Consider the following 14033-nt stretch of genomic DNA (forward strand, 5'->3'; position numbering starts at 1 on the left):
TTTTATTTTCAAATTAGCAAAACTTTTGGCCTTGATTTGGCTCCATGGGCGGGGGGGGGGGGGTAACATGAAAGAGTTCTAACATTTCATGAAGATAATCGTTAGGGAAAGAAAACTGTCATTACTGATGCAGGGGTACACGTTCAACAAGAAAAAACTGAAATAAAATCATGTATAAACAGCTGCGATTTCCACCGCGACTAACAAAAACCAGAAAGGCCAGCTTCAAATCTCCTTCATTAGCCACAAACATGGACACATTCAGATCATTTAAACAAATTAAATAAAAAGGAATTTAAGACAAAGATAATAAGAATATGACAAACATTTTCCTCGAGGTCACGTTGGAATAAATATCTGCATTTGTCCTGATGCATGAAGCCAGCGGTCCCAGACAACCTGCTGGATGCAGTAAGGGCTCAAAGTCCACACTGGTGACCAGGAGAACCACACAGAAATAAACACACAAACATTCAAAAGGCCCACAACAATCCATGGCACTGTAAGCGCTGTGTGTGCATGTGTGTGCATGTCTCAGAAACATTTCCTGAAGACGATCTGCGGTCCGTATTCCTCATACTCCTCCTGGCTGATCCATGCAGAGCTGAAGGAGGGCAGGTTGGCCAGCACCGCTCCTCCGCTCCACACGGAGAAGTCTCTGTCTCTGGGGCTGCTGATGTGGACGTTCACCCCCATGTCTGCAGGCAGCAGGCCCAGGATCTCGGCCTGGAGACGCTCAGGCAGACCGGGCAGCAGGGTATTCCCACCTTCATTCAGGAAAGAGCAGCAATTTCATGGAAATGGAGTCAGATTAGAGAAGGCGCTAGAAAACGCTTTAAAGTGCTGAGCATCACCAACAAAAACCAGCTGTTACCTGACAGTACGATGTTTTCCAGGAGGCAGCGTCGCAGATCGATGTCTGAGCTGAGCACCGATTTGAAGATGCTCTCGTGCATCCCGTTATGCTCACGCCCAACCAGCTCGGGTTTAAACAAGATTTCAGGAGCTCTGGATGAACAGAGATACATTCATCAAGTGTTTCCTACAAAGATCTGGCTGTCCTGTCCAAGGCTGACGCCATGCAGCTACTAGGGATGGGCGGTATGGACTAAAAAAATGTATCACGATAATTTCTGGCATTTATCCCGATAACGATAAAAATGACAATAGAAAAAATACCAATTCAACTCCACCTTTGTAACTATAAATCTATCACCACATTCAGTCTTTGGAGCCCCCAAAACACTGCTCTAAAAGAATACTAAATACTACTAAACTACACCAATTAAATTGAATTAATAAAAAACAATTAAATTAGTACATCTGTACTGCAAAATTGTAACGACTCAAATGAAACAAGTTTGAAATGTAAGAACAGATTCAACATTTATTCAAACTGTATGGCTTAAACAGTGGGATAACAGTGCAAACAGCAAAAGTACCATTGTCCTTCAAGTTTTCTTAGCTTATAAAATCACAAAGTAGAAAAAAATACAACCTGATAGATAAAGAAACAGGACAAATAAATAAAAGTTCACTGAAAATAAAATCCAATCAGTGATGATTTCTTCTAATATAAATAAAATGTGCAAATTAACCTGTGGTTGGAACATGCCACAAATTAGATACTATTGCAATTTCTTTTCGTAATAGTCAAACGTTACATCAAAATGTAACAACCATTTCCTCCTGTTTTTGCAGACTCTGCACATAATAGATGATGTTTGCTCCTCGTCTCTCTTTTTAAATCCAAACCAGTTCCAGATAACGGAGCTGGAGCCTCGTTTAACAACGAGCTCCTCGCTCTCAAATCCGCCTTCCGCCATGTTTGTTACACAAAAACGTACACAAATTTTTACCGTGGGGAATTTTTTTGACGGTATATCGTGAACGGTAAAATATCGCCCATTCCTATTAGCTACTCGTCTAAACATGTCCACTCATGGCCACGCATGTTGCATTCGTCAACAAATCAGAAAACAACTGTCAAGAATAAAGCCGAGAGGATAACATTTAGATTCAAGCTACACAATTTTTTCAAAAGGTCCAAAAAAAGGGAGTGTGAGCTCCAAGCTGACCAAGGTTCATATGGATAATGTTGGGCTGGCACAAGTCTCTGATGAAGCAGAGCGGTACCTGAATCTCTCCGTGTCCAGGGTGACGACTCGGCCGTCCGGCAGGGTGTGATGCATCTCTCCGCAGGAGGGCTTTGTCCGACTCTGTGCAACGAAGCAGCAGCGTTCCTTCATCTCTCTCACTATCTCCAGCTCTGCCGTGGTGCGCATGCACACGCCCTGCTCCTGCAGCAGCTGAAAGCACAGGTCAACAAAACGCTGGTAAACCAAGCTAAATGAATAAAAAGGTGAAGTTTTTAAGTGGAAAACCAAGTACCAAGAGGTCACACTGTGCAAACGATAACAGAAAAGTACCAAAGCTGCTCGACAGGGGGGGATGGAGAAGATCATATCTGACAGAGAGACAAGTGAGATAATCCACTAAACAGATTATAAAGACTGGATATTCAGAGATTCTCTTCCGTCTACTCCGGCTGAGGACTGGCGGTGGGAAAGTGGAGGACAGAGGGGGATTATGTCGACCACTAAACTAGAAACCAGGGGCAGGAGTCACAAAACATCCTTAAGAAAAAAAATCTTCTTAAGTGTTGGTATTCTTGAAATAAAAGTTCTCAAATTTGTTCTTGACTTTTTTCTTAACTTTAAGACAACCTTGACCCGTCTTAAAATTTCTTCTGTGAAAAGGTAAGACTTTAATATAGCCTTTTTCAACACATTTTAGACAAGTTTAGACTAGTAGGTCATAGTTTGAGGATATACTTTGTAATTAATTACACAAAGAGCCTATTAACTGTTTGTTAGCATGTTAGTTAGCGTGGTAGTTAATTATTATTAATTTTCCCCAATAATATTTTTTTTCACACATTAATCTCATCCACCATAACCTTGAAAAGTTCCTGCATCTATTTTTTTCTCCTTCTCCATGTTTAGTGAGTGACTGACGGTTAAGACCAAACTACCTGTATAAATGTTGTTTGTTGGCGCGTGCAATGCAATGACATATTTTAAGAAGTTCTTAAGTAGGAAAAATAAGAAATTGGTAAGAAATGACAGTTCTTAAGACGGTTCTTAAGAAAATATTGAGGAATTGCACTTAAGAACTTTCTTATGAACCTCTTAATTTTAGATCTTAAGACATTTCTTAAGATCGTTCTTAAGAACATATTGGTGAATCCGGCCCCTGGAGTCCAACAAGAGCTGGGATCAGAACAAGCACCAGTTTCCCCATGAGGGGAGGACTCTCCAGAGGCCGGGGTTCAGACACGTTAGCAGTACTCGAGTTGAGGGGGGGTGAGGGGAGATGGCATCCCCTCCTGAAATAAAAACGGTCAAAATCATCCCCCCTGTAAAACTGCCATACCCCCTTTCCATCCCTTATGTCATTTCATCAATGAATGTGGTTTTACTGCTATTTCAACATTTAGAGTCATCACCAGAAAAATAACACCAGGAAAATCTGCCAGTGGGACAAGATTTATCTACAAGCAAAAAAATCTTGTTCCACTGGCAGATTTTTCTACTTATCTTAAGTGAAAATCTACTTGAAACAGGTGACAATTGTTTTCTCCAATGACGAGTCTTGTTTTAAGTGTAATGAGATTTTTTTTTTTTACTAAAAGATATATTTTTAACTAGAAGAGATATTTTAACTAGAAATAAGACAAATATTCTTGTTAAGATTGTGAGTTTTTGCAGTGATCCATTTTACTTATCCTGTGAAGGACAGAGGCATATTGATAAGTTCAGAAAAGTGTTTTTTATTGTTGTGTTTTGATGTATTTGATGTAAGCCCAGTGGATATTTAAAGCTTACAGAAGGCTGCATTTAACTGCTGCTATGTCATTCCTGCAGTATTTCTGCAGCTGTTTTGTTCACTGCTATTATTTGTAATATATAATATTATTTGTAATCAGCACAAATTATCTGTCCCCATATGATCAAATCCACTATCCCCCCTGATTGTTTTTTACAACTCGAGTACTGCCCATTAGACCCGAACCAGAGGCCGGGGTTGAGACCCGTTACAGCTGAACCAGACCAGCCGCGTCACAGGTGACAGGAAATAGAAAAACACTCATTAACAATGTCATACTTTAAAAAAAACAACACTTTATAATTACTTTTTTAAGCTGCATAGTGACGTCAGCTCCGGCCAGCGGGAAGCGCTGCACAGCGTGAGGTAAACAATAGCCCTCAAACACGGGCACACTGTGGCTCACCCCGTCTCCAGAGTCAAACACCACACCTACAGAGGACAAAGGAAAACTGGGTTAAAGCCGGAACCTTGTGGGTTGGAGTTTTTGTGCAACAGGAAAAGTAAACGTGATGACGTGGAGGTTCATCACAAGACAGCGCTGCCAGGAACAACCACAAAGTTACAACGCTGGCTCAAATGGAAACCTGTGAATCCATATTTTCCTCACAAAAGAACAGAAAACGGCAAATGTTAAAGCATGGCGCTCTAATATTTCATGCAATTTTAGCTACTTTTAACGGCAACTTAAATGGAAGTGTTCTATGGTCAGATATATTGGAATTGCATTTTAATTAAATTTACTAATTTTTAACTGTAGTAAGTGAATCCTTTAGATGCAAGATGCAGTCAGCAAGTACACTTTTGTCATATTTGCTAAAATCCCCACTATTTTCTGATGAGCGGAGCAGAGCATTCAGCTGCTCTGCTCCTCGTCTCTGGAACTCATTACCACCCCAACTCAGGAACATTGACTCATTCACTCACTTCAAATTACAACTAAAAACTCATCTGTTCAGGACTGCCTACCTCATTTAACGTTTAGCTTTTGATGATTTTTTTTTTTTTTTTTTTTTAAATGTATTCTGCGGGCTCTATTATTATTGTAACATGTTGTGTACAGCAACCTCGAGTGCCTAGAAAGGCGCCTTAGAAATAAAATGTATTATTATTATTTATTATTATTACATGAAGTAGATCATATGATAAATCTGCTCCACTGGCACCAACTTCAGCCCACCAGTTTCCCTCGCTCTTGTTGCAGCACACGCACGCACGCACGCACGCACGCACGCACGCACGCACGCACGCACGCACGCACGCACGCACGCACGCACGCACGCACGCACGCACGCACGCACGCACGCACGCACGCACGCACGCACGCACGCACGCACGCACACAACACACCTAGATGTGAAGCAATTGTGAAGAGGCCTATTGAAAATGGACAATCAAACACCACAGCAAAGTTGACGATTTAATTGTTGGAATAATTATGTATATATAAATATAGATAAATGTTGATGTTATCATGTGTATAAATAGATAAATGTTGAAGTTATCATGTGTATAAATATAGATAAATGTTGAAGTTATGTGTATAAATATAGATAAATGTTGAAGTTATCATGTGTATAAATAGATAAATGTTGAAGTTATCATGTGTATAAATATAGATAAATGTTGAAGTTATCATGTGTATAAATAGATAAATGTTGAAGTTATCATGTGTATAAATATAGATAAATGTTGAAGTTATCATGTGTATAAATATAGATAAATGTTGAAGTTATTATGTGTATAAATATAGATAAATGTTGAATTTATCATGTGTATAAATATAGATAAATGTTGAAGTTATCATTTGTCATGATTATGCCATAACTTTGAATATTAATCTTGTGCTTATTGCTTCATATGTGTTAACTGAAGCTGCTGAGAAAACAGAAGCTGCAGTTTCACATCACCGCAGAGGAATGTGGGAGTAGCGCACATTCCTCTTATCAAGCATTAGTGTGTGTGTGTGTGTGTGTGTGTGTGTGTGTGTGTGTGTGTGTGTGTGTGTGTGTGTGAGAAAGCGTTCTTTCAAGCAGCAGCATCCAGGTGCCAGTGGAAGGGGAGGCCTGACTGCATCTTGGACTGAAGATATTAACGGACTGCTAGTATTCTTCTACTATTGTGTGAGCTAATAATTTCCCCCTTTGCACGAGCAGCTTTAACCCCCACCCTTATGCTGCTCTTGCTCGTGTGACCAGGGCGTTGCCAAATGAATAAAAAGAGGAGACGAGGCAGAGACGGACAGAGATGTTTGGAGGATTGTGACTGCACGTCCTCTGACCTCTCTCCTCTCTCTGTCTTTTGTTAACATCCAGCAGATTTATTAAGTTTCTGAGGGTGTCAGTCTGGACCTGACATTTTTCCTTTGGCAGTTTCTTCTCACACAAAGTTAGCAGAAGAAGGGAGGAAACTGACCACGCCTGAAATAAAACTGAGCTGCAGGACTTTAAGAGGTTTTCATTTTTCAGGTTTTCAGCCAATTTTTACTCGTCTCTGGTTTCCTTTTTGGCCGTTATGAGCAGACCGAGTGTTTACCACAGGGTGTACAGTCATGGCTGGGAACTGTAAAAGTGTGCAGTTCCATTCAGTGCAAAAACATTTAAAAGAAAGACTTACTCGACAGTTACTCGTACAAATAAATAAACATTTCCAACCCTAAAATTTACAAAGTGAAATATAAAAATTGAAAAATAGATATGAGTATGCATTTAAAACTAAACTACAAAGATGACAGCAAGGATTTATACATTGGAGAATGTGTTGTACGGTTTTGTGGAACTTAATTATAAATGACGTGTACATCTAGAATGGAAACGCTCCATTGGCTGTTGTACTGTGAACAAAATATGTGTTTCATATTTATACTTTTTATTATTATTTAAACTGTAGTGTCCCAACATTTTTGGAAATTGGGGTTGTTCCCAAGATAAATGAACGGCACGTTTCCACTAGCAGGAGTTCTGGGTGGATCTTTTCAGAGCCGGGCCCGTTACCAGGAACAGCCCGGTAAAAGCGGCCTTCAGAAATGGCCCTGTAGCAGGTGTACATTTAAAAACAAAAAAAAACACAAGTAGCATTCATTGTTCGTGTGTTTTTTCTCTTTATTCTTTTGCTGCATTCCTCCTTTTTGTCTCGTTTTATGCTGCTGGCCAGTTGCAAAGAGCAAATATTTGCATTGCCGCCACCTCGTGGTCGGCTGTGCTATATTTTTCTTAGTCAAAAGATCTGGTGTGGTGCTGTGCTGTAACTGAGACATGCTGGCTGACGGGGTCCGTGTACTTCGCGGCCATCCGCTTTTTGTTTTGAAATGACAAAATAAAAATACAGAAATAATTCAAAATAATCCGTTTCCCCATCTTTTGTTTTGATAATAAAAAACGGAAAACGGATCGTTATCGGTCAGTGTATCTTTTGGTCATTGGATTTTTCCATCATGAGTGGGAATCAAAAAACAAAAAACGATTGGTTTATTTGATTTTCCTTTTAAAACAAAAAACAAATATTGAATTACACTGCATTTTTTCTTTTTTTGTGTTAATATGATTTAACAAAGTTTCAAAATACGCTTTTATTTTCGTTTTCATTTTCCAATAAGAAAAATGAAATCACTAGTCAACAGGAACGAAAAAACGAACCAAAAACAACCGTTTATTCAAATTCGTGCACCGGAAGTTACAGATGGAGGACAATAATTTTGATGTTTTATTTGATTAATTAAACTGCATTATTTTTCTGTTTCATAATTGTTTTGATCTGTTTTGTATGCATTCTAATCACATATTTGTATGACACAGGCTAATCCAGATGCGTATGTCTCCTGACATTTCAGTGCACTAATTGTGGATTACACCTGCGTTTTTCCTTCCCTCTTTTCTGTCAGTGTGCAGTTGAGGCAGTTATGCCGTCTTTCATTGATTAGAAAAAAAAAAAATCAGTGTTACAACTTTTCTTTTCACTACTATTAGGCTACGAACATGACATGTCCTTTTGACGAGGATCCAATTGATGCAGGTGGAGCATTAATCCACAGAGAATTTAATATAGTCTTACGCTGAGAGCTGGTCATTAGACCACGCATAGGCCTAGATGTATTATCATATTTAGTAAAAATCTACTTTAAATTATGTAATTGATTACAATCACTTCTTGTGAGTAAATACTTTTGTTTGGACTTTTAAACGTCTGTAGGCTCTGCTAATTCTCTCTCCTCTCTCTCTCTCTCTCTCTCTCTCTCTCTCTCTCTCTCTCAGACTTCCTTAACTCAGACGTCGTTGTGCATTTATAAAATTATTCATAGCCTAATATAGCCTATTATATTATCTTATAAGCTATTAGGGCCTGTATATTTCGTTGTCTGTGTTGTTTTTATCTGTGCTTTTTTAAAAATCTGTTTTTGAAGTGCCTTGCAAACTTAGAAAAGTTCTATGACAATAGAGTTTATTATTTTCATTTTATCACCATCTTGTCATTTTGTGGGTAAAAAAGCCTAAGTTAATTTTATTTTACCTTTTGGTCTAATAGATGTATTATTATTGTTGTTGCTGTTGTTCTTTATTTTGTATGGATAGATATTTATCTCTTCGTTTTTCCTGTGTGTGTTTCTTGTTTCAAGTGGTAATTGATGCGCGCTGCGTGACCGTTTACTATTTAGGCCACTCAGTGTCAGACCTGAGCCAGAATTTATGAATGAAGATTGAATGACACAATGAGTGACGTGTTTTTCCACCCACATGAACTGTCTGACAGTTAACCTGATGAAGGTCACAGCCTACCCAAACGTTGTAACAATTATAGCACGACCTTCGGCATAATGGACTGTCGGCATATTGTAGCCTATTCTAGTTTTTTATTTTTTTTTTTATTTTTCCGTGCTTTTCACGACCCTTCTCCCGGTAGAAACATGGAGGCTGCAGTGGAAATCATGAATGACCGTCTTGACATTGTTGTAGCTGCAAATGCATGTAGTTCAAATCCATCAGAAGAGTGAACTTTCACATGATATTGAGATGCTAACATGCAGCAGCCTGTGGTAAAGAACATTTTTCTATCTTTTAACAAGCTTTACTGTTGCTATGACAACTGTAGCTACATCTGGGGGCGTAATGTCAGTAAATACGAGTAAAATACATGCCTCGCGTATAGTGTGAATGCACCGCAGAAAACACAGGGGGGGGGGATAGTAGCCTAGAGTGGCTGGCTGGAGTGGGACGGGGTGGTACAGAACTTCCCCTGGAGGGAATTGTCACAGGAATGCCTGTCAAATATCCAGAACTAAGTTCACTCGGTTGTAAATGCCAGCTTCCGGTGCACGAATATGAATAAACGGTTGTTTTTGGTTAGTTTTTTCGTTCCTGTTGACTAGTGATTTCATTTTTCTTATATGAAATAGAAAACGAAAATAAAAGCGTATTTTGAATCTTTGTTAAATCATATTAACACAAAAAAAGAAAAAATGCAGTGTAATTCAATATTTGTTTTTTGTTTTAAAAGGAAAATCAAATAAACCAATCGTTTTTTGTTTTTTGATTCCCACTCATGATGGAAAAATCCAATGACCAAAAGATACACTGACCGTTATCCATTATCCGTTATCCGTTATCCGATTTCATTGATGTGTTTGAAAATCGAAATTGGGAATTAAAACAGCGAGTGGAAAACTCTTTTCTCTATTTCTTATTCGTTTCCAAGGATACTGAAAACAATAATTGGACAAATGGGGGGATTGCACATGCGCAGTAATAAATGAAGAAAGTTTTTTCTGGTTCTTTTTTTGATCAGATTGAAAATTAACAGTTTTAGATTTTTGTAATGTTGAAACAGAAAATAAATCAAATATGAAACCTGGGAGTGAAACATGAGTTTAATCTGTAATCTGTCTTCACTCCGTCATGAAACTGCAGTGATGTTGTGACAGTCCGTTCAGCTGCAGCGTCCAAAAAAAAGCAGCGTCCAATCAATAACATGTACTCTAATATACTGCCCCCCCCCCGTTGGAAACGAATAGGAAATAGAGAAAAGAGTTTTCCACTCGCTGTTTTAATTCCCAATTTCGATTTTCAAACACATCAATGAAATCGAAATGAAAAAAAACGGATAACGATCCGTTTTTTATTATCAAAACAAAAGATGGCAAACAGATTATTTTGGATTATTTCTGTATTTTTATTTTGTCATTTCAAAACAAAAAACGGATGGCCGCGAAGTACACGGACCCTGACGGGAATGAGGAGACGGTTGGTTCTAACTGAGACATGCTGGCTGACGGGGCCGAGGAGACGGCTGCTTTCTGTCTTGTGGGTTTACCCTGAACTCCTGCTCGTGGAAACGTGCCTCATGTGTCCGTCCAGCACTGTGCACAGATAAAGCTTGTATTGAGAGTGAACACAGTACCGGTAGTCCTCCCTGCTGCGTACAGGGCCAGCACAGCCTGCATGGCCACGTAGGTGAAGGGAACATTGAAACACTCAAACATCAGCTCCACCATGCGCTGCCGGTTCTCCAGGGGATTCATGGCTGCCTCCGTCAGCAGGACAGGATGCTCTTCGGGATCCACACACAGCTGCTGGAAAGTGTGATGCCAGATCTAAAAGCAAAACCGTCAGTCAAGGTGATGGACAAGTCCCAGAACTGTGGATAAGCACAGTGGGAAGAGACTGCACTTGCTAATCATCAGGAATACAGTACATCCTTAACTGTCCTGTGATGACTATGATGGATGCATGGGTTCAATTCTTGAGACCATTTTCGTACATCCTCATCTACAATCACTGCTTATGGGAGTTTGGGTTGCAAACCTTTCCTGGGGTTGGTACAGGGACTGAATGGCGTGCAGTAATAGAGCCAGTTTGCCGGAGGCCCCAACCTCAGAATACCACAAGGAACACGCTCAAGTCTCCAGTCCACTAATGGCCCTTTTCCACTAGTACCTACTCAGCTCGCTTCCACTCGCCACACCACTCGTCAACACAGGAAACCTCACCTGGCCCGGACACGGAAAGGATTGACAGATTGATAGCTCTTTCTCTATTCTTGCGCTTCTCCACTACGGGCCGAGGCGGGTGGAGCTGTGCAGAGTAGGTACTTTTTCTGTAACTATTCTGCCGAGGTTGTAAGCGGCTGAGTCGGCTGTATCTGACGTCATCACATTACAGTCCACTGATTGGTCAGGGGGCCGTCAGACGTTTGAATCAGGAAGCGGGAGTCAGCGCGAGAGCGACTGGTGGCTTGCGGCGATTTTATTATACAGCGCAAACGTCTGTTTCATGATCCAACTCTGAGGTGCAGATGTTCATAAACCTGGTGGCTGAGGAGAGAATTAAAAAGGGATGGAGACGGGAGATAAGGAACGACCAGAACTACCGGGCGCTCCGTTTCTTCTCAGCCGCTCGCGGCTCCAACTGATTTCTCATCAGCGCCGACTAGGGATGGGCAGTATGGACTAAAAAATGTATCCCGATAATTTCTGGCATTTATCCCGATAACGATAAAAAAAAATAGCAATTCAACTCAATTCAACCTTTGTAACTATAAATCTATCACCACATTCAGTCTTTGGAGCCCCCAAATCACTGCTCTAAAAGATACTAAATGTTACTAAACTACACTAATTACATTGAATTGATAAAAACCAATTAAATGAGTCCACCTGTACTGCAAAACTGGAATGACTCAGATCCTCCATGTTTGTTACACAAAAACCTCATCAACCAGAATTTATTTATTTATCTTTCAGACTCATTTCCTCCCTCCCTCCCTTCCTTCCTTCTATCCTTCCTTCCTTCCTTCCTTCCTTCCTTCCTTCCTTCCTTCCTTCCTTCCTTCCTTCCTTCCTTCCTTCCTTCCTTCCTTCCTTCCTGTTGTTCGTGAATTTAACGCAGAACCATAAATCAGCTTTACACAAAAACGTCATCAACGGGAATTTAGCGTTTTTACCACGAAATGACAAATTCTTACCGTGGGGAATTTTTTGGACGGTTTATCGTGAACAGTAAAATATCACCCATTCCTAGCGCCGACACAAACAAAGGGGTTGCGCAATCAAATACGTCACAGCAGCTTCCTCCAACCTCCCACTTCTCACCTGGCTGTGGAAAAACAAACGAGGACGAGGCGTGCCGAGTCGAGGCGCGCTGAGTAGGTACTAGTGGAAAAGCACCATAAGACATGCAGAACCCAACACTGAAACCCACCATCTGGCCACATGTACTAGTAGAAACAGACACCAGTTTGGGTTCTCATGTCCATAAATCATGTACACCGTTCTGCAAAACAAAGTTCAGGACCAGAGTAAGGTCCGCTTGTTACCTCACCTTGAGAGTGTAAACATCGTCATATGTGCAGCTTTTTCATGGTTTCATGTTTTCCAACAACCTTCAGGAGCAGTTATTGATGAATTGACTTTTACATTAAGTGGCTTTTTCAACAGCATGACCATTACTGGGACATGAGTTGAGGCTCCCTGAGTCAACACTGCTGTCCTGTGATGTTAGTGGGGAGTTATTACCATTCATGACTATCAAAACAACTCAATGCCAGATACAACGAGACTAAATTAACACATACTATGTCCTTTCATCATTTCACTCTAGTTACAATTGGGACAAACAAAAAAAGCCCTCCAATCCACATGCGTTCCTGCCTACTTTTTCCATGTCATCCCAGTTGTGAATGACCCCGTTCTTTATGGGGTGCCTCAGGAGCAGCACTCCTCTCATGTGCTGAGCGTCATGGCCAATGTAGGACTCCTTTTCCAGGTTCATTATTTCCTGCAAAAAACACAAAATGCCAAGAGAACATACCTCTGTTTAATATGTGCCATATGCAGACTTACCACAGGAGGAATACAACAAGCCAGAGTAACTTATTAAAAGGACAAAGTGCACTAAAGTCATTTATTCAACCTTCAAAATGCTAAAATATTGTAGCAGATCATGTTTCTGTCTTTGCTCCACACTACAAACACTACTCAGACCCTCCTAAGTGCTGCATCCCAACCAGTTGCTGTAATACTAGCTGTATTTGCAAATCATGTAAATGGTCATATATAAAAAACTTTTAAAAAAGCATTACAACTATATTTTAAAATGTTAAACGCGTACGCATAAGTTGTGCATTTACATTTCAACTGGAATTGACACCACTTTAAACTATGATAAACTTTGAACCAATACTGAATATTTTGCAGTATTCTACAATATTTCACATCCACGGTAACAAACGTGTTTCAAACACACTGAATTGGACCAAGTTCTTAAACCAAAAATGGAAATTAAATCATTAATGTTCCTACCTCATATTTTGGCATTCCAATAATGGTTGGGAATATAATGCTGGGAAATTCTTGATCTGCAAATCCAGCCTTCATCAAACCAGATCCCGTATCCAACACTATGGGGGTCCTGAAGCTCGTCATCTGCAATCGCATCAACAACTTACTGGAAGCTAATTTACCCAATACTTGGACAAATCCAAGCTTTTTGTCCTAAAATAAGGAATTATAGAATGTGTGATAATTTCATATCTACAATGACTTAGTCCAAATTCATCTTCCAAGGTAGGAATTTAAAAGAGGAAAGGTGTAAAAAGTTGAAGTTTCTTAAACCATAACTAAACAAATGGAACTGGCGTGTCAGTTTAGAGACGATTCATAGCGCACACGCCCAGCACGGCGCTTGCAGCAAGGTAGGTTTGCCACAACTGCCTATTTTGCACAATGCCAGTTTACGATTTTTAAGTTACATCTAGAAAAAAAACAGTTACCGTATTTTCTGGACTATAAGCCGCTACTTTTTCCATAGGTTTTGAACCATTATACAAAGGTGCGGCTACTCTGTGGATTTTTCTTCCACCGCTCGGGGCGCTCTAACCGGAATTAGAATCAAAACTAAGACAAAATAAATGCAAAGAAGAATACGCTACTACTTCTTTAGCAGATAGAAGTAGGTAGAAGCAGATTTCAAACAGAGAAATAGATAAATAAATACCAGTTATTTTCTCTTGGTTCTGTCCCGTTTTAATCAGCTGACATGTTAAAAGACACTGTTAGGAAAGGATCTGTTTAGGTACATACATGTACATCATTTACAGTTCAAAATCCTTCTATACATGTAGTAAATATCTAATCTAACAACAGAAATATCATATCT

The 14033-nt window shown here is 39.9% G+C and overlaps 1 protein-coding gene across 2 annotated transcripts in view; it reads right to left on the reverse strand.

The window, feature by feature from the left end:
* Positions 1-14033, reverse strand: part of LOC133418651 (uncharacterized) — a 27987-nt gene continuing 13954 nt past the window's right edge. For both annotated transcript variants that reach the window (XM_061707462.1, XM_061707461.1), the window contains 7 exons: positions 13178-13300; positions 12531-12653; positions 10279-10471; positions 4196-4320; positions 2137-2309; positions 875-1008; positions 1-767 (listed from right to left, as the gene is read on the reverse strand). In XM_061707462.1, the coding sequence (XP_061563446.1) occupies positions 535-767; positions 875-1008; positions 2137-2309; positions 4196-4320; positions 10279-10471; positions 12531-12653; positions 13178-13300 (1104 nt within the window). In that variant the 3' untranslated portion in view covers positions 1-534. The remainder of the gene's footprint in view (positions 768-874; positions 1009-2136; positions 2310-4195; positions 4321-10278; positions 10472-12530; positions 12654-13177; positions 13301-14033) is intronic.

Source organism: Cololabis saira, chromosome 18 (genome assembly GCF_033807715.1).
Source record: "Cololabis saira isolate AMF1-May2022 chromosome 18, fColSai1.1, whole genome shotgun sequence".
Lineage (NCBI taxonomy): Eukaryota > Metazoa > Chordata > Actinopteri > Beloniformes > Belonidae > Cololabis > Cololabis saira.